The sequence below is a fragment of the Brachyistius frenatus genome, unplaced genomic scaffold (genome assembly GCF_029030835.1).
Source record: "Brachyistius frenatus isolate BFR_SWC_R1_liver_20210118 unplaced genomic scaffold, ASM2903083v1 Contig_15, whole genome shotgun sequence".
In the NCBI taxonomy this organism is placed as follows: domain Eukaryota; kingdom Metazoa; phylum Chordata; class Actinopteri; family Embiotocidae; genus Brachyistius; species Brachyistius frenatus.
The window spans coordinates 1799038-1825409 of NW_027210614.1; the positions used below are offsets into that span (position 1 = coordinate 1799038).

General features: G+C 40.6%; 1 protein-coding gene across 2 annotated transcripts; it reads left to right on the forward strand.

Moving 5' to 3' along the window:
- The first annotated feature begins 1089 nt into the window (after positions 1-1089).
- On the forward strand, positions 1090-23871 carry aldh1a2 (aldehyde dehydrogenase 1 family, member A2). Of its 2 annotated transcripts, none has more exons than XM_069693521.1 (13): positions 1090-1341; positions 9257-9361; positions 9915-10055; positions 10443-10572; positions 12678-12739; positions 13453-13581; positions 15140-15253; positions 19706-19808; positions 20461-20645; positions 20782-20946; positions 21350-21507; positions 22505-22579; positions 22827-23871. In XM_069693521.1, the coding sequence occupies exons 1-13, from the start codon at positions 1225-1227 to the stop codon at positions 22897-22899; spliced, it is 1557 nt and encodes a 518-aa protein (XP_069549622.1). In that variant the 5' UTR covers positions 1090-1224; the 3' UTR covers positions 22900-23871. The 2 variants fall into 2 exon arrangements, with proteins under 2 accessions (XP_069549622.1, XP_069549624.1); XM_069693523.1 differs by lacking the exon at positions 1090-1341 and adding an exon at positions 1474-1538 and having other exon boundaries at positions 22827-23868.
- The last annotated feature ends 2501 nt before the right edge of the window (positions 23872-26372 follow it).

Sequence of the window (26372 nt, forward strand, 5' to 3'; positions counted from 1 at the left end):
TTAACCACAGTTCTTTATTAATTTCCTCGTTCTTCACATTTTTCACCATCTTTAATCCACAAATGAACATTATTTACATCTTTACCCGCAAACTGCCGGCTGTTGTTACCCGAGTGATTTCATTAGAGTGTGAGCCTTTGTTTCTGATGTACTATGGTTTTCTTTAATTCCTTCAGTTTTCTGAGACTGGCTCGCTCACAGCTAATTGGGGGATGTTTATTGAGGAGGTTTAAAGGAGGCGCTGGAAGGAATTATCACCTGCGGGACAAATCTTTGCCAACAAAACCCCAGCAAAGTAGCAGCAATCCCTGTAGTTTACATTTGCATATGATCTCAGACCTGTGGGAAGGTTGTGTCAGGCAAATAAGACTACAGTCAGGGTGATAGCGAGCCGAGAAGTGTTCTGACACCTTTATCCACTTAGAAGATGGTTGATAATAGTGTGAGAGTTTACATTTAGATTTTAATGCATTTGTGTGATGTTGCTTTGTTAACTGCCGCTTCCAAGGAAAATAATTAACTTTTGAACTACACTGAAAGTCTTTAATGTGCTCAGAAACATGTAAATGTGAATACTTAGCCTACAATTGCATGTCAACAGGGCAAACTCCATCTGCAGAGGAAGATCATGCGATAAGCTCCAGAGCTACTAAATGGACCTTGTGAGAAGATTATTTTGCCAAACAAATAGTTATGTTGGCTTCATTAGGCTATTATGCTTCAGGAAGTTTGAGTAACTATAGTCTGTTTCATCAAAGGGGCCCATTTAGAAACTTTTTAGCCAAATGCGTAAAGTTACCTAATGGAAAAATAGTACTAAATTATTATTTCTATTGAGTTAAGATACTTGTGATTGATCAGTTCCCAACTACTTTGATAATTCATGGCATTGAGTTTGAGCATGATATGTGCCTATTCAAAACTGAATTAGTGAAGAAAAGCGTCAGCTGTTGGTGAGTGAAAACAGTGGAAACTGAGTGCACCGGGAGTGTGAGGTGGGTGGGGTGGATGTGTTCCTCCTCCTTAACACGCATGGCTGAGGTCGTTTATGTAAATGCTTGAATTAAATTTTCAAAAGGACAGCCCTTCTCTTTGCCCAATGAAAATGAACCGCGGCTGACACCTGGCTATAAACCCAGGAAGGAGCCCAAAATCCCAATCAGAAATCCGCTGAAAAACCCCCGAGAGAGGCGCAGCAGGCAGACGAGTGGAGAGACGGCCGTGATGACTTCCAGTAAGATCGAGATCCCCGGAGAGGTGAAGAGCGACCCCGCTGCTCTCATGGCATCCCTCCAGCTGATGCCCTCACCGGTGCCCAACCCGGAGATCAAGTACACTAAGGTCTGTTTGTCTTCACACTCCGCCGCCGACCGACTCGAGTTTGCCTTCTGCCTAACAACCCCGCTCCTGCACGCAGGATATGTCTGATCTGAAACCAAAACTTAGAACTCTCTTACAACCAAACGGAGTCTGTGGGTCAGCAGCTGAAGCTTCAGTGTCAGACCTTGATAAACTTCTCACAACAGACCTTTATAACTGTAAGTAGCCTACGGACCTGGATCACTGACGGCTGCACGTTTTTAAGTCTCGATAAAGTTTTTTTCATCCGCACGTGTTCAGTGTAAATTATCATTACATCATCCATAACTCTTGCAAAGTGTTGTAATTAATGAATAATGTATACTAAATATAACTGATATAACACTTTTTATACGTATTAAAGTTTGTTTGTGTTTTGGTGGTACCACTTTAGGTGATAAATACAACAAATTGACTACTTGAAACAATTTAGTTGATTTATAATTTTATTAAATGTGAGTATTTGCTCAACTGCACAGACCTAGAATTAATTGATTTGGCTGGTAGTTATAATTGCTCGTGCAACAAAATGGCCAGTTCATTTTTTTTAATAGACGCAGTAACGTAGGCTACTATTGATAAAGAGCATGTCATAGTTTGACCGTGTTGTGTGCCAGACCGACTACAATTTTATAACAATGAGTCACGTGGTCATTTTTTCCCCACTGTTATTATATTATTTTATATTTGTGCCACGTTGCACCTGGAGTGCAGCTTCACTGAGGACCCAGGCCAACATCATTTCAGGTTACTGTGGGAAGCCAATTAATACAACATGTTTTTAAAGGGACATAATAAGTAAGTAAGTAACTAAAATGGTACTTAATCCTGCAAGACTGAAACCCAAACTTTCTGTCTTTAAATTATTCCCATATGACTAGGGTATAGGTGTTTTTTTTTTTTTTTTTTTAAATATTTATTGAGTTGTAAAGTTCTTAGTTTGCTGTAATTATTTTGGCTCACAGTCATAATAGGCATCAGTACCCCCCCCCCCCCCCAACCCCCTCATCCCCACCCCGGCCTCCCAAAAAAAAGAAGACGAAGAAACAAATACAAAAAAAAAAAAAAAATCCTCTCAGCCTGTTCTATTTTCTTTTTAATGACATCAGTAATGACAAGACACTTAAGTCCAAAAAATTACACAGGTCAAACTATTTGAATCAAATTATTACAAAACAAAAACTTAGTTTAAAGAGTAAATGGTTTAGAATTGAAATGTGTTTTGTCAAAAATGTGTTTTCAGGGCAGTTTTCGGTTTCTCTGAGTGTGTGGGTGGGACACACTCAGAGAAAGAGGATGCAACAGCTGCAGAAAGAAGCATGAGTCAAACAAAGAACTTGATTCAATAAATTTCAGTCATGAAACAAATGTTGCAAATAACCACAAAAAAAACCCTGATAATCTATACTTTTTGTTGCCGTGATAAGTAAATAACAGTTAATATACTTTTGCAAAAACAAGTACATTAATACAAGTCAATCTCATTTCAAGCGTTCTACCTTTGAATGTGAGTCCTCACCCACAACAAATGTTGATCCACTCACATTAAAAATAGCCGTCATGCAAATTGTATTGTTTCTGTTTGATAAATTGTCTTAAACATTTTGATAGTTTTTTTTTTTTATTCATGCTCCAATTCATTCACTTTCAAGTAAATTGACATCATTAGTTTAAGATCAGGTCTTGGATTGTTGTAGCGTTAACAGTGATTTTTACTTCGTCAGTCTTAACAGTCAGGGTGTAGCCTGCTGCAATTTGTTGATACTGAAAAGGTCCTTTGGCTGTTGAACAAGTGTTTTTATGATTACAAGATAAAAAGGGCACACACAGGACAATTTAATGATAGCATGGTGGAAGTTCATTCACTGCTATAATTGCTCTGTGTTAACACATACCTCATGGTTTTAAGTGCAAAGGGCATGCTGCTGCTGCTGCACCGCAAAGAGGACAGTACATGTTGCATAGGCTCTGTTGTGTTGCAAGATTTCCATTCCTTCACAGTGCAGAGTGTTGGTTAAAAGGGTGGAAGCAACGGTGTACAGGAGGAAATTTAGGGAGCGACTTGGTGAATTAACCCCCAGGAATTTGGATCATCCAGTCCCTGTTGGTTTGGTGGACATAGGGGGCAGAAGGGCCCTGATTTATGGGCACCCCTGGCGTGGGCTCTCCTCACACCCTGTTCCTGTTCTCCACCCTGCTAACTGCAAAGGAAACAGCCAACGTTGTTCTCTGATATTGTCCTTTTTTCTCAGATATTGCTTTTAAACTGATGTATATTCAGTACATGCAACTTTTCTGCAATATGAAACTTTTTCTAATTTGACGAGTATTCGAACAATCTTGACAAATTTTGTCATTACCTCAACGTGACTTGTCTTTGTTTTGCAATTCAAAGATGTCCCTGGAAACAGATATGGCTGGTACAATATCGGGACTTAACAGATGTCGTTCTGCAACAGGGAAGCGTGTGATTAAAAAAAAAAGGGTAATTGCCCCTTGTCCTTTCCACCGAGTCATGAACTGTTCACCATCAAAGACACGTATGATTGTATCAGTTGCGATATCTCCCTTCTGTATGCATCTACATGAAAAAGGGTAGTTCTTATATTAGTTAATTCATTTCCCCGTGATCATTTTTCACACACACTTTCTCTTGTTGCTAAAAGCATGAGGAGGAAGGTTTTCTCTGTGTCCCCTACCCCCTCTTTTGTATCGCTGGAAGAGTCGAACAGCTGGGTTACAAGACAGAAACAGTTTAAAGGTTGATAGGACCACAAAGGAAGCCATAAATAAGAGAGCGATGATGGCTATTTATTGATGTTTTTCACTTGTGGCAGAAGCGGAAAAGAGAGTGTTTTATGTAGAATTAAGGAGAGAGTTTTCCTGCTCTTTTTAGCAGGTGATACATCTGGCCTTTGTGGTTTTTCACACTGTTCAGTGATAATGAGTTGTTAAACGAGACACTCAGAGGGACGGATTTAACAAGAGTGGAAATAAAAGCATGGCTTTGTTGCTTTTAGCTGTGAAGGAACAGTCTATAAAATGTTTTTTGCGTGGTAAAAATTCAAGTGAAAGTTAGAACATGTTCAGCCTTTTAATTTGACATAACAGAGGCTGTTGTAACGTCTTTTTTTTTTTTTAAACTAAAGAAACCGCTTCAAAAAATGAGCGCAGTTAGTCAACTGATAAGATTTTGAATTCAAAAAATCTTTTTAAAATGTGTCCCAGTTTGTCTGTATTGTTGCACTAAAAAGGGTGATAACATAGAAGATAGTGCTACAAATGTAAAGAAGTAACAAGTACCAGATTCAGGGATCACATTCGGTGGCCTTGTTCACTGTCAGAGTTACAGATCTCCTAATCTAATCAACAGTTATAAATTTTCTTTGTTGCTTTGCTCATGGTGGCATTAGTGCACTTTCACCATAGGAACCGATGTGCAGAATCTGTCTGCTGAAGACCTGTGTATTTGTAAAGCAGTCTGTGCAGAGACATCCCCTCAGTTTGGATGAATAAGAGGCTCCATCAATCTGTCACTGATTGAGATAGTACAGATGGAGGCTTGGGGCTCCCCGATGCTAGGTGCTGTCCACCGGGGTGTAAATTATGACCCTGTCTCACTGTGTGGGTTAGTGGCCCTGCCTTGCCCGAGCCTGACCTGCAGTTCTGGAGTTTTTCACTTCAAAACCACCATCTTACTGCGATCAACATCAAACAGAGTCAAAGTTAGCGGATACTGTGCAACTAAATGATTTATCACAATGAGCACAGCGAGAACTCCTCCCTTCCTTCTATGCCTTTGCTTACACAATCTCCTTGTTCGGACACACATGGCCACATACTCTCTAAAACACATCTCTTTGATTGTGACAGGCTAAGTGTGCACCGCCATTAATATGTCCATCGGTGTGAAATGCCTACTTGTGCAGCGAGTGTAAATTATCATCTTAGCAGACACGTCAACATCATGTCCCCTGTCTCTTAATCACTGTTTAAGGAAGAGCAGTGACAGCGAGGTTACCCTGTTAACTTCCCATACGTTCGGTCTGCAGCCCTCTTGACAAGAAACGTGTAAATCCTTACGGTGTCATTATGAAAAACACTTGGCCACATAAATCTATTGGAACGAGTGAGCACAAGATACGACAAAGACGGGAGTGCTTATCTGGATGTTTATTTGTCTGTGGAAAAGCATTATAAATTACTTCCTCTTTGTCCACACTAATCCCAGGAGTAAAACTATGTAAAAACCTTCTTTAAACACTCCCTTGACCTGAGATTTAAAGAATGGTTAAGTACACAGGAAACCCATCAAACCTCAGATGGTAAAAAAAACACCCACTAGTGAGAGGAGAGGTCAGTTTTATTATTGATTCATGAAAATTTAACTGCATGTAGCCTGGGTGTTTTGCTCTGTGTTTCATCAGGACTGTAGATTGTGTTCTCATATATTTTTGTGTAGTAAATAATATCCTATTAAGTAGTGACAACAAGTTTCTTTTTGGGCGTTTGCCTCAACTCAGATGTGAAAGTGTTGGGTTTCATAAATTCTAAAAGAAAAAATGACTGACTACCAATTTGAAATACGCATTTTTAATTAAGAATCTGACCTGAAATTTTGTTAAGCAGGTATCTATTTTGGGATTTGGAAAAACATATATAAAAAAAAAAGTTGTTTGTAATTAGCTTGTTTCTCACATGACTTTGGAGTCAGGAGGAAGAGCTTTAAGGAGTTGCCCACACATACAGACGAGACAAAGACGTTTGCCAGTCGGTGACAGCGAGGTCGCCCTTGCCAAACCCAGGAGCGCAGGGTGGCATTGTCTGTGGGTGTGTGAATGAAAAACATGAAGGCTCCATGGTGTCAGACATGTGGAGAGGAGTAGGAGAAAAAACACCAGCTGGTCTCCACTTTCACATGCTCTCCACTCTCTTGTAACAGTAGTAATTATAAGAGTTTTGAAACCCATCCAGAACCAGAAAGGAAATAGAGGTCCTGTGATAGGGGAGGATATGAAACTTCCTGAGCAGACGAGTGTTGCAGGTGCCCGTAGGATTTGTCTGGCTGTGGAATTTTGGCTTGTTGTGTATAAACACACACGTATGCACACACACCCCCCCACCCGTCCCCCCGCTTTACAAAATAAGACGAGAACTGAGTAGTCTTACATATTCCTTCAGCCGTTAGCATCTGAGCTGAAGAGCCAAACAGATGTTTTGTTGGCTGCAGAAAACATTTTGGCGTTTCTTACTTCCTATTGCAGTTCAGGCGGAAAAAATAATGAATGATCACAAATATCACGCACAGTTTTGTTAAAATGCAGGACATTAACATCCTAGTTTTTTTTTTGTTACAAGATGAACACGTCTTGATTTTAATTTAGCATGCGTGAAACATTTGGTTTTGGATGACGCGGGAGCCAATTTGTAGCTGATCTGAAATGAACAGAAAAAGTTCAGAACGTGTTTGTTCACATCGTGTCTCATCTTTTCATCATCGCCACGGCCAGGCTCTCACTGAATGATGTGATTGACAGCTTTTACAGAAAAGTATGGGAGTTGCTAAATGTTTGCAGCTGTCCTGTGACCCATGCACAAAGTCCTGACCCATATGCTTACTGCTTAACTCTCATCCACATCAGGCCCCTCATTATGCGTCAGGCGTCACATATCGCAGCTCCGTGTCAATTTTAATGCTTGTTCAAATTAATGTGCAAAACTTTATGTTTCAAAACTTTTTCATACCTGCAGTTTAGAAAATATCGGATAAGTCAAGTACCGGCTTAATTGTAAGAGTAGGAACATGTTTACTTTGAGGATGTTGTTTTCATTTCTGCAGTTTGTGGATACTGAGTTAATTCTACTGAGTGGCTGTGCAGACTTTCATAAACATGCAACCATCATGTGATGTGATAGTAATGACCCCGCCGGGAATGGGAAAGAAAACACTATTTGTTATTTGAAAACATGCACCCTTGCACTTGTTTTTTCATCCTTGCGTTCTTTGCCCCTCGTCCAAATGATCCTAAAAGCAATTTTAAGAAACCTTGAGAGTTGATTTACGTCTCTGGCCTGTCATCTTAATCAAGTCTCTCAATGGAACGAAACAAAAGTCTAACACCAGTCCGAGCCCAGCGAGAGGGCCGAGCCAAGCGGCGGCTGACAGTTGTCCTTTTCTGGCCGTGATTTAGGTGGGGCCTGCTCCACTGTTCTCGTGCTTCATCCGTTCTCCTTTAGCAGCATCTTGTGAGAGGGGTTACGCCATGCATAAAGCTACCCATGGTCTGCATTCTTGCTCGGACTGTTGAGGCTGTCAGGGGGCTCCTCTGATTTAGGGCGCCCCACTTCAGTGGCCCCTATAAATTTAAAAACTAATTCAGTGCTCTACAGGACTTTTTGTTTTTGTAGCTGGCCCTCTGCTCCTTATCGTTACTGACAATTTTATGAAGTGCTCTTAATGAGCAGCAGATTAAAGGTGGCCTCTGATGGAAGGCGCCTGAGAATACTGAGCTGGTAGAGAGAGAGAAGCCACTCTGGCCTGCGTCTAACTGTGTGTGTGCTGAGGTGTGTGGGGGATGGTTTGGGGGTGACCACTACAAAGGAATCATAGAGGAATGGGCCTCTACAGTATTGCTCTGTTGAGTGGTACACACAGATACTGTACACCTTAAACATCTGCATGTGAGTTAATCATACGCAGAGTCCACATTGTGAGGCACTGAGCCGTGGGAATGAAGAGGAGGAGGGAGGCAGAGTGACTCCAACAGTTTTCAGACTCCTTGGCATTTTATACCAGCCCGAAAGTAAACACGGCGAACAGTTTACAGCCAATTAAATAGTACTTAAAGCCCAGCGTTTATGGAGGTAAACATGTTGGAGAGTTTAGGGAGGCTAAGGCCAGTGGGATACTTGAACCCTGCTCTCAGGTTTGCTCTTGGTGCATCAGAGCTCCTCTAAAGTCAAAGGACGGTAAGAGCATATGTATACACAGAGGGATTTGTGCCAGCAGATGTTCTCCTTGCACACTATCTATCAGACAGACTGACAGCCATTAAAAACAGTGTGTGAGTAGTCTGCCTAATGAATCTAAACATGTCATTGAGGAGGGAGATTTTTGTTGCTGACTTATCATGCAATAAGATATATTTACCATTTCAAATCACACCTTGCATTTTGTTCCACTTCTCCTGAGGTCGGCTTTTATTTCAGTGACATAACTCTGGTTTTTGTGATTGTGTAAACATTTATCTTTCTTTTGGTCTTCATAGATGTTGAATATGTCCTGTTTGGAATCCCAGGCGGTTGTTTAACGGAAGACTTGCTTTAACGCATCACAGAAACCAAGCGCAGCACGTGTTTTATGATCTCGTAAACGAGCAGTGATGTTGTGAAACGTGTGTCTGTGTGCTTGGGGGTGGGTAGGTGGGTGGGGGTCTTGTGTCTGATAGGGATTTATCTGCACCCCCACTCCCACCCACCCCCTTTGTCTGGATGGTGGAGCACTCCCCAGAGAGCAATGCTGGACAGGCAGGAATCTCTGTCCAGATTTCCCGAGATTCTCCCATATCCCTTACACAAGAGTGCTGGGCCTGCTGCCTGAGAGCTGTTAGTCTTTCACAGTCTACAAGCACATTACTGCAGCCAACATGTCATGAAATCATTACTTTCGATAACACAAGTATTCACAAAATAAAAAAGGTAGTCATAATATCTCACTCAAGCTCAGTATGTTTGCAAAGTCAAATAATTCAGTTTTGAATAAAATATCTAATGTTTTAATAATCATTTTGTGCAATTAATTTGTTAAAAAGCAAACACATCTACATTCATGACTTTTAATCTCTTTAACATGAGTTATTGTTTCCTGAAATACTCAAATCTGCACTTTCTTCTGCAGATTTTCATCAACAACGAGTGGCAGGACTCTATTAGTGGGAAGGTCTTCCCCGCCTGCAACCCGGCTACTGGAGAGCAGATCTGTGAGGTCCAGGAGGCAGAGAAGGTAAATACTCTGCAGCAAAACCGAGGTTGTAAAAGTAGCACGACCAGACGATATGAATTCTCCTGCATTGCCAATTTTATTCAAATGATGGTACTTAAAGTACATTTTGTACTCATTGTGCAAAATGTCCCTCTTCAGCTATATATATATATGAGTGTGGATCATTAATGAAGCATTGATTATGTATTTTGTGCTGTGGATTATGTTTCATAGACTGATCAAATGTTTTGCAGACAAACCTGAACAGCAACTCGAAAATATTCTGAAATGGTAGTAGAGTATAAAGTATCACAAATTGCTTGAGTAAACATACTTAACCTTTCTATCACTGGTTAGTTTGACGATAATAAAAATCCAGTTTTGTTTTTTTCTGATCACTGTGACTTGAAGTCTTGCCTTCAGTTCAGATTTCCTTTATTTCATCAGGGTTCAGTTATTCAATAGTAAATATGCAGACATACTTCTGAAGTGGAGAAACAGATTTCATAAGTCTAAGGGACAGCAAGACATTTGATTAGCTGACAATTGATTGAAATGTTTCTGTTTCATGAAGGCCGATGTTGATAAAGCAGTGCAGGCGGCTCGGCTCGCCTTTTCTTTTGGCTCCGTATGGCGAAGGATGGATGCGTCTGAGAGGGGTCGACTGCTGTCCAAACTAGCTGACCTGGTGGAGAGGGACAGCGTCTATCTAGCAGTAAGTGGACACAAACTTTTAATTAATACGAAGAAAGGTTTTTACACACAATCTGTTTGACGATTCCATCAGTGCACTGAAATTGTACTTTAACTTTTGTCTGTTTATTTTCTTATTTTCATTTAATTCAATGTTTCTCTTGGTATTTAATACTTTTTAGGCCTTCTGCAAAGCACTTTCTGTTGCCTCTGTTTGAAAATACACATATTTGCTTTGCCTTATAGAGAGCGTATAACTGTAACTGAGGGGCTGTATTTGCAGTTTAGTGTTATCTTAGTGTCACATTTCACCCTTGGGTGAGTGTAAAGGATAGAAAGGTATGGAATTATGTGAGGATCACAAGGTTATATCACATATTTCTCATACGTCTACCTCGTCTCTCTTCAGACTATTGAGTCGCTGAACAGTGGGAAGCCTTTCCTGCCCACCCTGTTTGTGGACCTCCAAGGAACTATAAAGACACTGAGATACTTTGCTGGATATGCAGACAAGATCCACGGCACATCCATTCCAATGGGTAAGAGCCCTTTTTGAGTACTACAGCAGAGTTTCAGTGAAATGGACTAAAGCAGATTGGTGATGAGGGAGAATGGTGGTGGGAGGTAAAAGAAACAATTAGTTGGATTGGAGTTTTCCTTTGGAGACATTTTAGAGATGAGAGGTGTTGTTTTGGTAAATTCCCAGGCTGGTTATTGGTGCTTGTATTAAAAACTATCAAATACCATCAGTTTGTTGCTTTATGAGATTGTTAATCTTGTTTACTTGTTAAGGAATGAGTAATGCAACTTTTTTAGGCCTCTTGGGAACAGTTGAAACACAACTCTTAAATCTTTTACGTTGCTATGACAAACTTCTCAGCTAATGGTTAGTTTTAATCCATAGGATTGACTGGATGTATCTGACTGCTTTTTGCCAGGCAAACTTGGTAATATGAGACTGTGAGTAAATGAAAACAGTAAAGTTGTGGACGGGAAAAAACAAAACAATGAGCTGAAAGATACTAAAATTCTCAGTTGAACTGTTCAGAACAGCAGGTAATTTTCCTCTGTGGGTTTATCATTATGAGAATTACACGTTACATCAACTCTTAATGTAAAGCATTTCAGGAGTGCAACTTTAAAGTTAATATAATAGTAAATTTGCAAAAAGGTTTTGCCACAAGCATCATTTTATTAATGTAAAACTTGTGCAAACACCGCATTACTACACTATAAGTCATAGCTCCTCTAAGAAATTTGGTGTTTTGGGGATTTTGCAGAAAAAGTACGCCTACACTCAGCAAAGGAAGGTAACACATTGTTAATCAATGCAAACACTTATTGTCCATTTATTGTCCCGAAGAGGCAGTCGCCAGTGTCGCCCCTCTAATGCATTTGAATTTGGGGGTGGAAGAGGGGAAAGTTGGCTGTCTGTTTCAACAGGAAGAAAAAAAGAGAATAAGAGAGAGGACATGGGAAACCTCCTGATACCACTGCATTGTCCCTCTCAAAGCTTCTCTTGTACACTGGTGCCAAACCAACCATGGTGAGCCTTTTCCCAGGGCTTTGGTTGAAGCTTTGTTCCTCTTGTAGACTTTCAGAGGAAATAAACAAGGGTATTCCTGTAGCTGCAATGATGTAAGTAATCGTGTTTGTTCACCTGCAGGATGAGGTGCAAGACATCAACAACGCCGTTAGCATCTATTTGTCTTGCCTGTTATGCTGAGATTGTGGTGTTAAATTTGATGAATGGGGAGTTTCATTATGTGGAGCATCTTTGGCTACACAGTTTGGTATCGTTTACATTGCTCGTTCCAAATTGAAATATAAGTCATTTACAAGCGTCATACTTTCAAACAAGCCTCAAAGAAAATGTCATGTCTACCAGCTTCATGGATTCATTCTGCAAACAATAATAGTTTCCCAACATATACAGTACGTTAAAGTTAAGGAAAAAGTTTGACATATGGAAACTTTATTGTAGTTTCTTGTCCATTGTCATATTTTTACTGTTTCCCAGTGAAATTTAAGACATTTGTCTTGTCATCTTCCACTGAAAATTCCAGTCCAAATGCAACATTGGGCAATCATCAGCTGACCACTGTTGTAACAAATTCATACACACATTTCTCAATATGAATTGTTTTTATGGAGAATGAACAAGCATGGCACACCCTCAGTAAGTACCTCCTTTTACTCAAGTAATGCAAGAGGAATGAACAAACCTTTCCAGCATAACACCCATCTCTATGACCTAAAACAGTTACACACAGGCCTGTGCTGTTGGAGGCTCGAGACGAAATGTAATCTCTCACCAGGGTTGAGGAACCAGGAATGTTGCCTGTGGATTCATTTACAAATTAACATGTTGAGTCAACAACACCGGGGGTGTCAGGTGTTGACAGTTTTCATGTGTTTGAGTTATTTTTCAAGCTTTTTAGTGCATGCTAAAGCTAGAAATGAATAACATAGTTTTCTCTTTGTGTTTGTGTGTGTGTGTGTGTGTGTGTGTGTGTGTGTGTGTGTGTGTGTGTGTGTGTGTGTGTGTGTGTGTGTGTGTGTGTGTGTGTGTGTGTGTGTGTGTGTGTGTGTGTGTGTGTGTGCGCGCGCGCGCGTGTGCTTATCTGTGTGTGTTCCTCCACAGATGGAGAGTATCTGACATTTACCAGATATGAGCCCATTGGAGTCTGTGGACAAATTATCCCTGTGAGTATAACCCTTCCTACAAGTGACATCCACAATTGATACAAATGAACATAGAAGAGTAGAAGAAAAACAAACTGATAAGAGTGAGTCGGTTGAGTTTAAGAGAGATAGTGGCCTGTTTATTGCATTACATTTCCCAGTAATTTCCAGACAGTCATTGTTTATTCGGGTAAATCCTGCTGGTAAACCCTAAAAAAAAAAAAAAATCACCGTTCCGATGAGTTTGAGTTATAGGAAATGAGAAGTGAGGAGCAGAAGAGTGAGCTGAGGGATTTAACATGGTGGGTTTGAGGAGAGTGATGAGAAAGGAGGAAAAGATCAAGGAGAAGGAGACATTGGTGATTGTGCAAGAGTGCAGAAAGCGTGTGGTTCTGTGTTGAGCCCCATGGGCTCCTGTGCAAAGCAGAAATAACACAGGCCTGTGTGTTGTACAGTGATATGGGTCTCTTGCACATGTGTTGCAATTTCCCGACTTTCTCAGAATACTGTGGGAAGAAAAAATACTGTACAAGTGCCGAGAACATTTTCTCACTTGACTATGTTTAGACAAAGTGAAAATGAGAGTAAGTGACTTAAGAGCGATGAGTTATTGAACTTGACTTGTGACCACCCAGTGTGTCAGATGCATGATGTCTTTTTCCTGCTTGTGTGTGTGTGTGTGTGTGTGTGTGTGCGTGCGTGTGTGTGTGTGTGTGTGTGTGTGTCATTCACAGTGGAACTTCCCTCTGATGATGACAGCATGGAAGCTGGGTCCAGCACTCGCATGTGGAAACACTGTCATCCTCAAACCTGCTGAGCAGACGCCGCTCACCTGCCTTTACATAGCAGCTCTCATCAAGGAGGTACACAAATAACAGAAAACATTTTATTTAGACAATCGAACGTTAGTACTTGACAGACTGATTCAGAATCCTTTACAGGTATCATTTTGCCAAGAACACAGTGTTCACTATGAGTCTGGGCAACACTTCATTTGGACTCTCCAATGTTAATGTAACCACAAGGCGACAAAAAACAGATGTTTAGCAAAGTATCAATTATCTGCAAAAATTCAGAGTCTGTAATCCTGATTTTGACTCTTAGGTTAACTTCGGCCAAGACGGAGCTAAAGTTAAAGGGTCAGTTCGTCTAAAATACAAAAACATTATTCACATTTTATGACTTGCTATTAACCTAACACAACTAAGGTCAACAGAATTTAATTTGTAGACCTTAAAGCACAAAATTAATATTCACTCTAAAAACTCAGTGTGTTCTTGATGTGAAAGTGCTCTAGATACTTCGGATTACCCAGAAACTCATGGGGCCTGTGATGAAAAAAAGACATCACTTACCCGTACAAACGATACATGGACACTTCAAAGTAAACCGAATGTGCTGAGTAGCCGTTATCACTAAACAACTTCTGTAGCTCTTAGCAGTGGAGCTCCCCTCACTGGGGACTTGGAGCACCCGTCAGCTCAGCCACACACATGCTGCAAATGGTTTGCTGCTGAGCTATTATGTGCGTAAGTAATGTAATCCCATGTCAGAGATATCAGGAATTTGTGACACTGACATTATAGCTCATTCAGTGAAAAGAACTACATACATGTTGACAAACTGTGGGCAGAATGGCTGCACCACACCACCGCTGGTAGTCTCTCCAAAATATAGTCTAACATGACAATCAAAAGAGTCCATTTAGCTCATTTTAGAGGAGCTATTATTGGTCGTTTGTCACTTGGTAACAAACTGCTCCAAATATCTAGCTAGCAATAAACTATGATGAGCGCTTAATCATGTGCACGTTTTAGTGTAATTGAACTAATAACTAATTAATAATTTAGCTTTGGGAAGAAAAAAAAGTGAATCCGTCAAGTTGTCTGCAAATGTTACATCTGACTTAATATGAACGTAATGTAAATGCTGACACATCATATAGGAGTGCTGAGACATGAAGAAAAGGACATATTACCACATCCAGTTCAGCTATTACAGTTGAGTCAACACAAAATATGATTCAGACAATTTAGTATATGGTCAATTTAAAGACAAAGTGAGATATCTGTGTAGCGGTGCATTGAAGTGTAGTTAGCGAGAGCAGCTGTGTACAATAGGAGTAAACACATAGGTAAGTTAAACAGGATTGGGACAATGCAGCATCACACGGTCCTGTTGTGAAACCAAATAATGTACAAATCTGAGTGTCCACATCCTCTCTGTGTTCCCCCTGTCCTCCCTGGCCTCGCCTCTATTTGGAGACTATCTGTCTGTTGCCCTCTTCTTTTTGATGTTCCCTCTGCTCTCTGTTTGTAGGGAGGTTGGGTTGGGTCCGGATTCCCCCACACTGCCTGTGGTTTTGCTTGGCTCTGCTGTCATCTCCGCTAACGCTTGTTTCCTCTCATATTGTTTTGACAGGCCGGGTTTCCACCGGGAGTCATCAATATTTTGCCAGGATTTGGGCCAACAGCAGGAGCTGCAATTGCTTCGCACATGGGCATAGACAAAGTGGCTTTCACAGGATCAACCGAGGTACTTTTCTCTCTCGTGAAGTGGCTAAGATCGGCAGCTGCTTACTGCTCGCTTTTGTCATTGAACACAAGTGACACAGTGACCAACATGTGCAGAGCATAAGAGCGGACTGGGTAATTAGGAGATGTTGTGTGCCTGCATTGAAGTCTAAATGACAAACAAATGGGGTCTTACATAAGCTGCGTACCCTGTCATTACTCCTCATGACAGGGCTCTGATTTTATCTTGCACACATGCACATATTTGCGCTGTCAAGAGTATACAAACACGTCTCTGAAAACACTGCCTCTCATCTGTTTTCCCTCTGCTGTCTGTGCTGTATTAATGTACCTCCACAGCGCTCTTCATTTAACTGACTATTAGGACATACACAGGATGGAACCTTGTAGCTTTGCAGAACAGGGAGGCAGTTAATAGGAAACTAAAGGATGTAATGTGCCCTGTTAGGTGTTGAGTGTTCTGATCTGAGGTCATTCCTGAGGCCGGAGGGGACAGTATATCATTTATAAACGTCTGCCATTTCTACCAGACTGACCTCTCTGGTAAAACCATTTTCAACAAGCGGAATGTGGAGTTTATATTTTGATGTGAGAATGAGGTTGCAGAGCGGCTCGGGATCCCCTGAGGCGAGCTGGAGGAAGTTGCAGGAACAGGGACATCTGGGCTGCTCTGCTTTTTGTAATGACACTTAGATAAGGTTTTCATTTGAAATGGATAGTCTTGGCACTCGGCCGACCAGTGGCGAAACTTTGATCACTCAGTCACTCAAAGACAGATATTCATGATGATAGGGTTGATCCCGCCCCTGCTGTTGTGTTCCCGCCAAAACAGGATGTAGCCGTTTGCAGGTTATGGTCGGCGCCATCTTTTCTGTTCAGAGACAGTTAGCTAAACTGACAGCTGTCTATTGGTCCATGTAACATACCAGAAGAGGGGTGATCAAAAGGTTCTGCTCCTGTTGCATGTGAACGGAGCGCAGCTCCCTGACTTCCCAGGAGCAGAGGGAAGCAATGACCTTCATGAGTAAGTATTCCAAGTTTCATCGCTTGATCCACATCGGCACTTGAGTTAAACACGTTTTTGTGACCATTGGTCTGAGCGTATCTGCGCACATCAAATATTGTGTCAAACTCGGGAAATCAGCAACAGAGACCCTCTAAATGCTTCAGAAAATCTATGGCAATGAAGCAATGAGCCTGGAGGGGAGTTTTGAGTGACATTCAGGTTTCAAAAGGGGCCAAACGACGTTGTCCAAGACCGAAGATGGAGCGTCAGATCAGGAGCGCACGGTGAATTCCTCCCGCTGGGTCGGACAGTCAACACCGAGTTCTGCTGTGACATTCTGAGGTGCACATCACCTGAACTGTGGCGCGATGGCACTTTCATTCTCCTCCATGAGAATACGCCTGCTTACAGCGTGTTGAGAGCGGGCTCTCTAATCGCCGCCCCGACTTGCTGGATTTGGCTTCCCACAACTTCTTTCTTTTCAACATCATTTTCACTCAAACTTTGATGTGCGCCCTCTGCTCAAGTTGGAGGTGCACGGTGAAATCGCTGATGTGCCAGACAAGTGAACACAAAAACGTGTTTAACTCGGGTGCTGATGTTGATGAAGTGACAAAACTTTAGGTTTTAAAGGTTACATCTGCTCCGTTCACGTCATGGTGCTGCGATGCGTTTGCGTGCATCAGGAGCACTCTCTGAACTTTTTGATCGGACTCATACTGTTGTTTTATTGCTTTCCTGTACCTATAATGCTGCTGTAGTGAAAAAATTTCCCCTTGTGGGATTAATAAAGTATCTATCTATCTATCTATCTATCTATCTATCTATCTATCTATCTATCTATCTATCTATCTATCTATCTATCTATCTATCTATCTATCTATCTATCTATCTATCTATCTATCTATCTATCTATCTATCTATCTATCTATCTATCTATCTAGTAGAAATATTGACCTCAATATTACTAGAAAATTAAGTAAACTATTTACTAATATTTAATCTGTAATGAAAGGCTTTAACATTGTGTCTTTTTTATTCTTCAGCCCAGTATAACATAGAAATACATTTTCCTGTTGTCATAAACACTCATGTATTATGAGCACACCATCTTACATGATTGCACCTGCATGACTGCACATCTTCTCTGTTTTATCATCTCGTTGGGATTGAACATTTCCTTTGTAAGTGGCCCAGTTTTCTTTTTACTAGTTTTCTTGTTGTTTCATGTGATCTGGAGTCAATTACTGAGAGAATGAGCCAGTGTTGTCAGAGACGGCTAATGCCCAGACAGTGAGTCACTGCACTGTAGTAGCAGAGGTGGGGATACTAGCCACCACAGCATCTCCTCACATGGTGGAAGGTGGTGGAGTAGCTACAGGTGGATTTTAGGACCACAACTGATCCTCTTACTGACTCACATGTGGCTGTGAGTCCACATGGAGGAGTCTAGCAGCTCAGCGTGTTTCCTTCACCCTGAATAAACACACGCTAAACTTCCTTAGTCAGCCACTTTGTGTTTCCGATCAAAGACAGACAAAACGCATCAGAAAAAAATGTCGGCAAGCCAAGTATGGTGTTTTTATGCAGCGTCAGTACCACAGCACAGCCGTTAACTCTCCTCTTGTCTTTTTTTTTTTTCAATATATAAAAAAGCAAATCAGACACAAGACGATAGTGAAACAACATGAGGGTTTTTTTGTTGTTTTTTTGGACACTGAGCGGGACTTTTTTTGGCTTTATCTTGTCATTCTTCTTGGAAAATAAAACAGGCTGTATGAGTAACAGGAAGATGAATGCTTGTTTAGGGTGCAGGATTGTGAGGGAGATGTGTGAGATTTCTCAGGCTCGTTATCAGTCAAGTTAATGCAATACTTCAGAACACACACAAAAAAACCACAAAAAAATCATTTAAATCAGCTAGTTCATTCTTCAGTCAAGTCCTTAAAGTTGTGTCTCCCTAAATTTACCGTAAGTGAAATAGTGTCTTTTGTTTCCTGTGCAACTTTACCCTTCATTTTTTTCACACCTAAAAAAAATAAAAAAGATCTCGTACATATACTACAGCTGTCGCCCCCTCGTAGGCTCGGACTGACTCTTATCAATCTTAAAGCAGCAGTCAGACATTTTGGGAATAACACATTTACCTTCTTGTGAAGAGTTACACGACACCTGTAATGTCTGTCCAATGTAGGGCTAGCAGCTACTTAGCTTAGCTTAACATAAAGACCGGAAACCGGTGAAAACAGTTAGCCAGTCTCTGTCCAATGGTAACAAAACCAACCTTTTTACTTGTTGTTTTATGTAAATACTATGTACGAGTTTGTTTATATACTGCTGTGTTTCTTTTATATTTGGTCTTAATGCCTTACTTATGTCTCATTTAAAGCCCTTTGAGTTCCCTTGTTTTAAAAGGTACACACACAAAATACATTTATCTTACCTTACTTCTAAAGCTCACTAATTAACATCCAACCCCCGTCCCCCTCATCAAAGTCACAGTTGTCATTTTGTAAGCTTTTGTACGGATTAAAAAAAAAAACGAGATGCTAATTAGTGAGCTTTGGAGGTTCTGGTTGTTGGATTTTGTCACTGTTAGTTCTAGCTAATTCCTCCTGTGTTCAGTCTTTGTACAGCTCAGTACACCAGCTGCTGCCTCCAGCTGCATCTCTGTAGTGGTATCAATGTTTTCGAACTCTTGGCAAGAAAGTGAATGAGCATATTTTCCAAAATGTTGCTCTATTCCCTTACAGGATATCACCAGTGGTTTTGCATGCTTTAGCCTATCGATCCAATTATTTATAGTTCACATCACAACTAACCATCTGCCAAACTTTATGTATTTTTGTCCGCTGTTTCAGGCATCTGTTGGTTTCCATTAATTTCTCTATCGTATGAAAACCTTTTGAAAGAGTCTTAGAAACTTTATAGTATGCATTTGAAAATCGTAAAGATGTGATTCTTTTGAGCAACTGATATTTTCCTAAATATCTAATCAAGGAATTTTGTATCTGAGTGTGTTATTCATGGTTCCTAAATTTTGGTTATACGATAAGGAGAGAGTTGGAAATATGAAGATGAGGTAAAACCACAGAAAATCCCTGGTCGTCTTCGATATCAACACACCAGACCGTTTCATAGCAAACAACCTCACCACGTGGACACCACCCACACACCTTGTGGTTGCCTCTTCCTGCCCTTCACTACATATCAGATGCTGTTCCTGGCTGAAACATAATTTTGTTTTCCTGTTGCTGTCTTCAAAAGCCTGTAATAGATATTCACCCTGTGTGTTTGCAGAACTCATGTTTCAGCTGGCCGACCGGTACATTCCATGTTTGGAGCTAACCAACCTTTTTAAGATATTTAATGGGTCCAGCTGATTTACTGATCTGGCCGCAGGCCTGTATCTCTATAAGTAAACCTTGGATCTGTTCCCTCTGCTAGATCGGCAAGCTGATCCAAGAGGCAGCCGGGAAGAGCAACCTGAAGAGAGTGACACTGGAGCTGGGAGGAAAGAATCCCAACATCATATTTGCCGATGCGGATTGTAAGTTTGATCAAGTAATATTTTATCTGTAGCTTTATTTACCTGTCACCCTCACTATGTGGTGGGTCTGCCTCTATCACTGTTTTATTTATTTACTAATTCTTTGGGCCTTCAAATGGTGGATTAAAACACTCACTGACTGAGGATTTAAAAAATGCTCAGTAGCTCTGCAGTGCTATGAAAACCTCTGGATGGATGGGTTTCATATAAATTCTAAGCGGCGCACCAAACTAGGGGTGCCAAGGTTTTCAAATGCCTTCAGCAGTCGTGAGAGGGGCTCACTAAGGCCTGTAAATCAGGAGAATGGACTCTGACTCAGTCGGGTGCTTCAGCCGAGACCCATAAATCACAGGGGTCCGTTAACCCTTTGTGAACAACAGCAGGATCCTGTCTCTCAGGTGTCAGGTATCAGATTTGCACAGGACAGCTCCAATAACACTGCGTGCATAATGTTTTCTAACCAGATTATGTTTTTATGTGTGTGTCTGATGATGGTAGTTCTTAGTTATTTCAGCTAAAGCTTCTTTTTTTAAAAAAAAAAACGTAATTATTAGCGTTATTGCTGTAATATGATTTCCACGCAGCAGTTTCTTTGAATGAACAAGCAGGTTTATGTAACTACTAACTGACTCATATCTCTTGGTCTCCCTAGTGGATCTGGCTGTCGAACAGGCCCACCAGGGTGTGTTTTTCAATGCAGGCCAGTGCTGCACGGCAGGGTCTCGCATCTTTGTGGAGGAGCCCATATATGATGAGTTTGTTCGGAGGAGTGTGGAAAGAGCCAAGAGGAGGATAGTCGGCAGCCCCTTTGACCCCACGACTGAGCAGGGTCCACAGGTGAAGTGAACAGACTTAGTTTTAGGAATCTTCATTCAAGCAAAAGCTTTTTTTTTCTGTCCACTTTCATAGTGTTTGTTTTTCCTGTCTTCTCTGTCCTGGCCTCCAACATAATGTGTGTCCTCCACCTCCACAGATCAGCCGGGAGCAGCAGAGTCGTGTGCTGGAGTTCGTCCAGAGTGGCATCAGTGAAGGAGCCAAGCTAGAGTGTGGAGGCAAAGCTCTGGGCTTGAAAGGGTTCTTCATTGAGCCCACGGTTTTCTCTAATGTGAAGGATGACATGCGCATCGCCAGAGAGGAGGTATAATGGGAAAGACCAGGGATTTTGATAGACCCAACACAAGTGACGCATGTGTATCTGTGTGAAAGGCACTCTTGGATAAAGTACTATAATTCTTAAATTAAAGGATTAATGCCAAAAAATGTCAAAGTTCTATTGTCGAAGTTCTGAAGTATTATCAGCAAAATATATCAAAAATATATTATGTTAGTCTCCTCGAATGGCAATACCATGAAGGATTTCATGTTTTAGCTGGTCAAGTTGTCACGAATTTCAACTACTTTAAATACTGTTGGGGTCTTTAATCTTGTGTTTTTTTCTGAACTGCAGAAAAATAGATAACTAAAGCTGTGAAATAAATGTCAAAAATATAAGTGAAGTGCTAAAGTTTTTACTTTTTATTTTTAATCTCATCTCATCACAGATTTTTGGACCAGTCCAGCAGATCATGAAGTTCAAAACCATTGACGAAGTGATAGAGAGAGCCAACAACACAGATTATGGTTTGGTTGCTGCTGTATTCACCAATGATATCAACAAAGCCATGACCATATCCACAGCCATGCAGGCTGGCACTGTCTGGTGAGTTCCATCTGCTGGGTTTCTTTAGCTGCAATCAGTAATATTTTTCATGTGGGAAGTATCAACGGTTTCAGACTCCACCATCCACAAACTTTAACCTGGCAATGTGCCACTTTACCATCATACAAGCCACAAAGAATTGCTTTCCTTCCTTTTTCCTACTTTTTCCCCCACAGCTCAAACATTCAAGATGTTGAAATATCAGAAGTAATATTCAAGTAGACGACAACAACTCAAACCATAAATTGTAAATGTAAACGGACACCTTAATTTTATAATTTGTAGAAATGAAATGGTCATAAAATGTTCCTCGATGAGTTCACCCAAAATTATTTAGTTTCTTTTGTAATTACCTACAGATGGTTTTGAGCAGGGTTAAAAGTATAGCTAACATACAGCATCTGCCAGAAAATTTACACCACTTGTCAAAGTTGACCACAACCATCTGCTTGCTGAAGAAACATTATTCTACCTTGTCCTTCATCCTTGATGTCCCCCAATCACCATCCCACCACCATCACAAATACAAAACATGCAATGTAATATTTTGCTCCATCACACCATAAATCTGTTCTCTGCTCTTTCAACCTTATTTTCAGGAAACTGTATATTCAGATCTCTTTACTCTCCTGCGCAAACTGGTTCAAACACACATTTACACAGTTTTCTCTATGTGAAGGTTTACTGTCAGAGTTATTTCACACACTTTCCTCACTTCCATCCACTACTCAAACTTTCTTAATTCTTCCTCACAGCATCTTCTCACTAGTTCTTTCCCAGGCAGCTGTAACTTGTACATTCACAAAAAAACAAACTGTCAACAACAGCGTTTTTTTGCTTACAGTAACAGAATTATTTTATCAAGTTCAGAGGGTTTAAAAAATAGCAGTGATGATGACAACACGTTTTTACTTCAGCCTTTCTAAATGCAGCTTTAATTCGGCAAACCACCAGAGTGAAATACACTTGAGTGATCAATGTTTTGTGTATTTCCCAGGATAAACTGCTTCAATGCTCTCAGCACACAGTGTCCATTTGGAGGATATAAAATGTCTGGCAATGGACGTGAATTGTGAGTATGACTTGGTCGTCTGTCTGCTGAGTGTACACAAATTACCCACAATGTCACTAATACTGACTTTGTGTTTTGAAAACCTACTTTTCAAAATTGCTTAACATCACATCAATCTTTATATAAGAGGATCTTGCAATGTTTCTGCTTCAAGAGTCTCCAGCAGTGTATACATTATATTTATATGCTGCTGTCGGCCTCACAGTTTAAACAAACTGAGCAGCTTTGTCACTGCTTCCTGTTTCAGGGGAGAAAACGGCTTGAAGGAGTACTCAGAAGTGAAGACCATCACGATGAAGATGGTCGCCAAGAACTCTTAAGGTAGCCACACCTTTCTGGGAGGAGGTAGCGTCCTCCTCATCACTGTCCCGCCTCTTGTCAGTCCGTCCGCAGTGACAAACCACCCCGACTATCAAAACTAGTTATCTCCACGGTAACTGCAGGCTGTATCCACTTGCTGCCTCCATTCCCTTCATCAACTTGGCCTTTGCTAGCCACGGACAGTCAGCCAGTCACTGTCTAGCTTTCTCCACCCGCCTTAAATTGGTGGACTGCCTTTAGTCTTAACTGGCAACCACTGAACTACCCCAATACCATATACCTCCTCCACTAACTACACTAAAGCACTCTGTGAGACGATGGGGGAGGCTACTCTGACTGCAAAACCCAACAAAAACAACACCCTTCCCAGCTACTACACCCTGATCTTCACCCAGATGCTGGATGCTCAAAGACTTAGTGGCCGCACTTGCAATCGACCCTTTACTAGCAACTTGTTATGTGTGGGGAGGCAGTTTTTCTTTGTACTGTGCGGTATGATCGTCAAAACCTCATGTGTCATTGTACGCGAGCATGTCAGCTCATTCAAGACCACTGATGTTGTCAGCCTCAGACATGAATGGATGAAATGTTAATTCTGAATTTAAATTGATTTCTAATTGTCTTTGTTTATGTTTTAGCTCATATGACTTAACACTGTATGTCAACTTTTGACTGATGTAAACGTGAAAGATTTTAACCTCTTAAAAGCATTTTACTCTCACCTGCTAAAAGAGGAGTAGATGTATTTTAAACTTTATGTAACTGATTTTCATTGATGTCCATCTATGTTTATGTTTATACAATCATATGCTATAAAATTATAAAATGACCATGTTTTTTTTTTTTCTCAGTAAAAACTTTTTTCCTGGAAAACTTTTGGGTGTTCACTGTATTATAAGAACGTAGTATTCACAATCCACCTGTCTTTGCTGCTCGAGAGGTCACACTTTAATTTAGGCTGAGGTCACATATCACATGAATCAGTTGGGAGACAACTCTGCTGCTGAACCTCACAGATCTGAGTTAAACGATTATTAAATCATTAATATATGGAGTCTTCCATTAATGCAACTCATACCAAAATAAATTGGCTGAAAAAAATATTTATGTTGCGTATATGCACATTTAGTCATTCTCCTGAAGTTTGGGCTTCTTTATGGACATATTCACAGTTTGACAAAGGAAGACTGACCTGTTCTAATATCTGAGTTTAAGGCGTAGATTGATTGAGGTGGTATGAGTAGTGTGGAAGCCAATCGAGTTCCAATAGCAAACTGGATTGATGTAGAAATTTGAAGCCTGATTGCACAAACATTCAAAATGCAGACATAGGAGACATACTGTTTACTAACTGATGAAAGGAAAAAAATATGTGCATAAATTCATAGACTGTAGATTCTCATTTCAGGAATTGTTAACCAGTTTTATGGGGGGAAAAAAACCACTCAAATTCAGAGGTTTTTTTTTTAAAACATTTTTTATTTTCTTTAATAATTGAGGGAGTACTAAAACACTTGTTCAAAATTAAACGTCGTTATGAATTTCAATTGGTCCTTTTGGGTACTTATGGAGTGGTCAAGACTGCAGAACCTTTTGAGAATTTGTTTTCTTCTGTCAGCACCACCTACTGGACAGGTAGACTCATGACTACCTCAACGTAAGTGGCCTTTTATCACAGAGGACATTGGGACGTGTCGCAGCCAGAAAAACATAGGTATAAATGATTCAGTTTCAGGTTCTGGTATTGTTACCATCGTTAGAAACGCCTGTAATTTTCCTTCTATGAAATGTCCAAAAATATGAAAAAGAATTATATGGAGCTGCTACATAAATTAAGAAAAAAAAGACATTAGCTAAACATTCAGCTGTTAGGACACACAAGGGTGTCTTCTGACTGTAAAGTAAACTTAGTGTCTGTGGGTTGGCATTTAGACAGCGAGATGAGTGACAACCATATTGAGAGGGAGGAGGGAGGAACAAGCAAGTTCAAAGGACAACTGTTGCTTAATAACTTCTGACCTTTACATGCATGACCTAAAAAAACAAGTTACTTAACTGTATCAGTGTCTAAATTTAGACTGACTAAAGCCAACAAATACTGGAAAATACAGGAAAGTGGAATATATAAATAAGTATAGTAATACACATATTTTTGTCTCGCAAAGTCTCAGTTAAAACTTTTGAAAAGAGAAATAATATTTCCTCACGTTAATGATGGCATTGTTGTCCTCAACTGTCCCAGTCAGACGTGACAGATTGACAGTGAGCCAGCAGGCACAATACCAGGACCGTAAAACTAACCAGCAAACTTAGCCATCAATAATCTTATTCTGACCTGTGTTTTTCTGTGACTAAAATAAATAAAGTAAATACATTTTGGGCTCCTCCACATGAGTGTTTGCTTACATGTGATTTGCCTGTGAACAAAAAGTACATCAATCCAGTGCCATCTTTGATCTAATAAAATAGAGAGGTGAGGACATGAGCCCATTGAGAGGGGCTAAAACAACAGAAATATGAGTCAGGTCCGTGTTGGTGTTCTGGTTGGAGATGAACAGATGTGAGGACACTGCGTTGCAGCTTTTCTTTGGCGAGCAGCTTTTAAATGATCAGAGTACAGTTTCCCACAATTCCCTGCCCAGTTGGTATCTGCAGCCTTTCCAAAGAGAAGATGAAAAAGTGATCTCCTTATTGCAGCACTCTGTTATCACAACAGGGAATGTCAGCACAGACTATGGACGCACACTCTCAAGTTATAAGTACATCCATGAACCCCCTGTATCATCTGACTCGTTTCAGTAGTTAAAAAAAAAAAAAAAAAAAGGGATTTAGGGTTCTAAGTAAATACCCATTTAACAAGACAGAAATTAAATTAAGTTGCCGGTATTCTTATCTACTGTAAATAACTGTCACTTTTTACACACTTAAATCACAGAATGTGAACTTAAATGACGAGAACTGATTTTTTTCCTTTTAGGATTTATTTTAGCTTCTAGTGAACAAGCACCTTTTCTTTGAGCCCTGTTTGAGGAGTGAGTACAACATGCTCCTCGAGTCCACATCTCCTTCGTGAGAACCCTTTGGAACACCTTATTTTCTTAGTGTGTACAAGCATAACCCCACAGTTAAGGACATCAGCTTGGAAACGGACCACACACTGACAGAGACATTCACCCTTTGTCCAGATGGACCCTTATCCTTCAAAAGCCTTGTTTATAGCTTCAGTTAATATTCCAGAAAGATAGCGCTGCTTTTCCTATTATCTGTTCTTTCATGATATTTTCTCTCATGACTTAACGAACCAAACAGGGACGTCTTTCTGCGTCTGGCTGTTGAGTGTTGTCTGGTCCTCTTCATTTGTCACCGAAATGACTTTTTTTCAGTGACATTTTAGAGGCCTGTAGCTTAGCATAGAGGTTGCATTGTAGCACTGTGTGTGTGTGTGTGTGTGTGTGTGTATATGTGTGTGTGT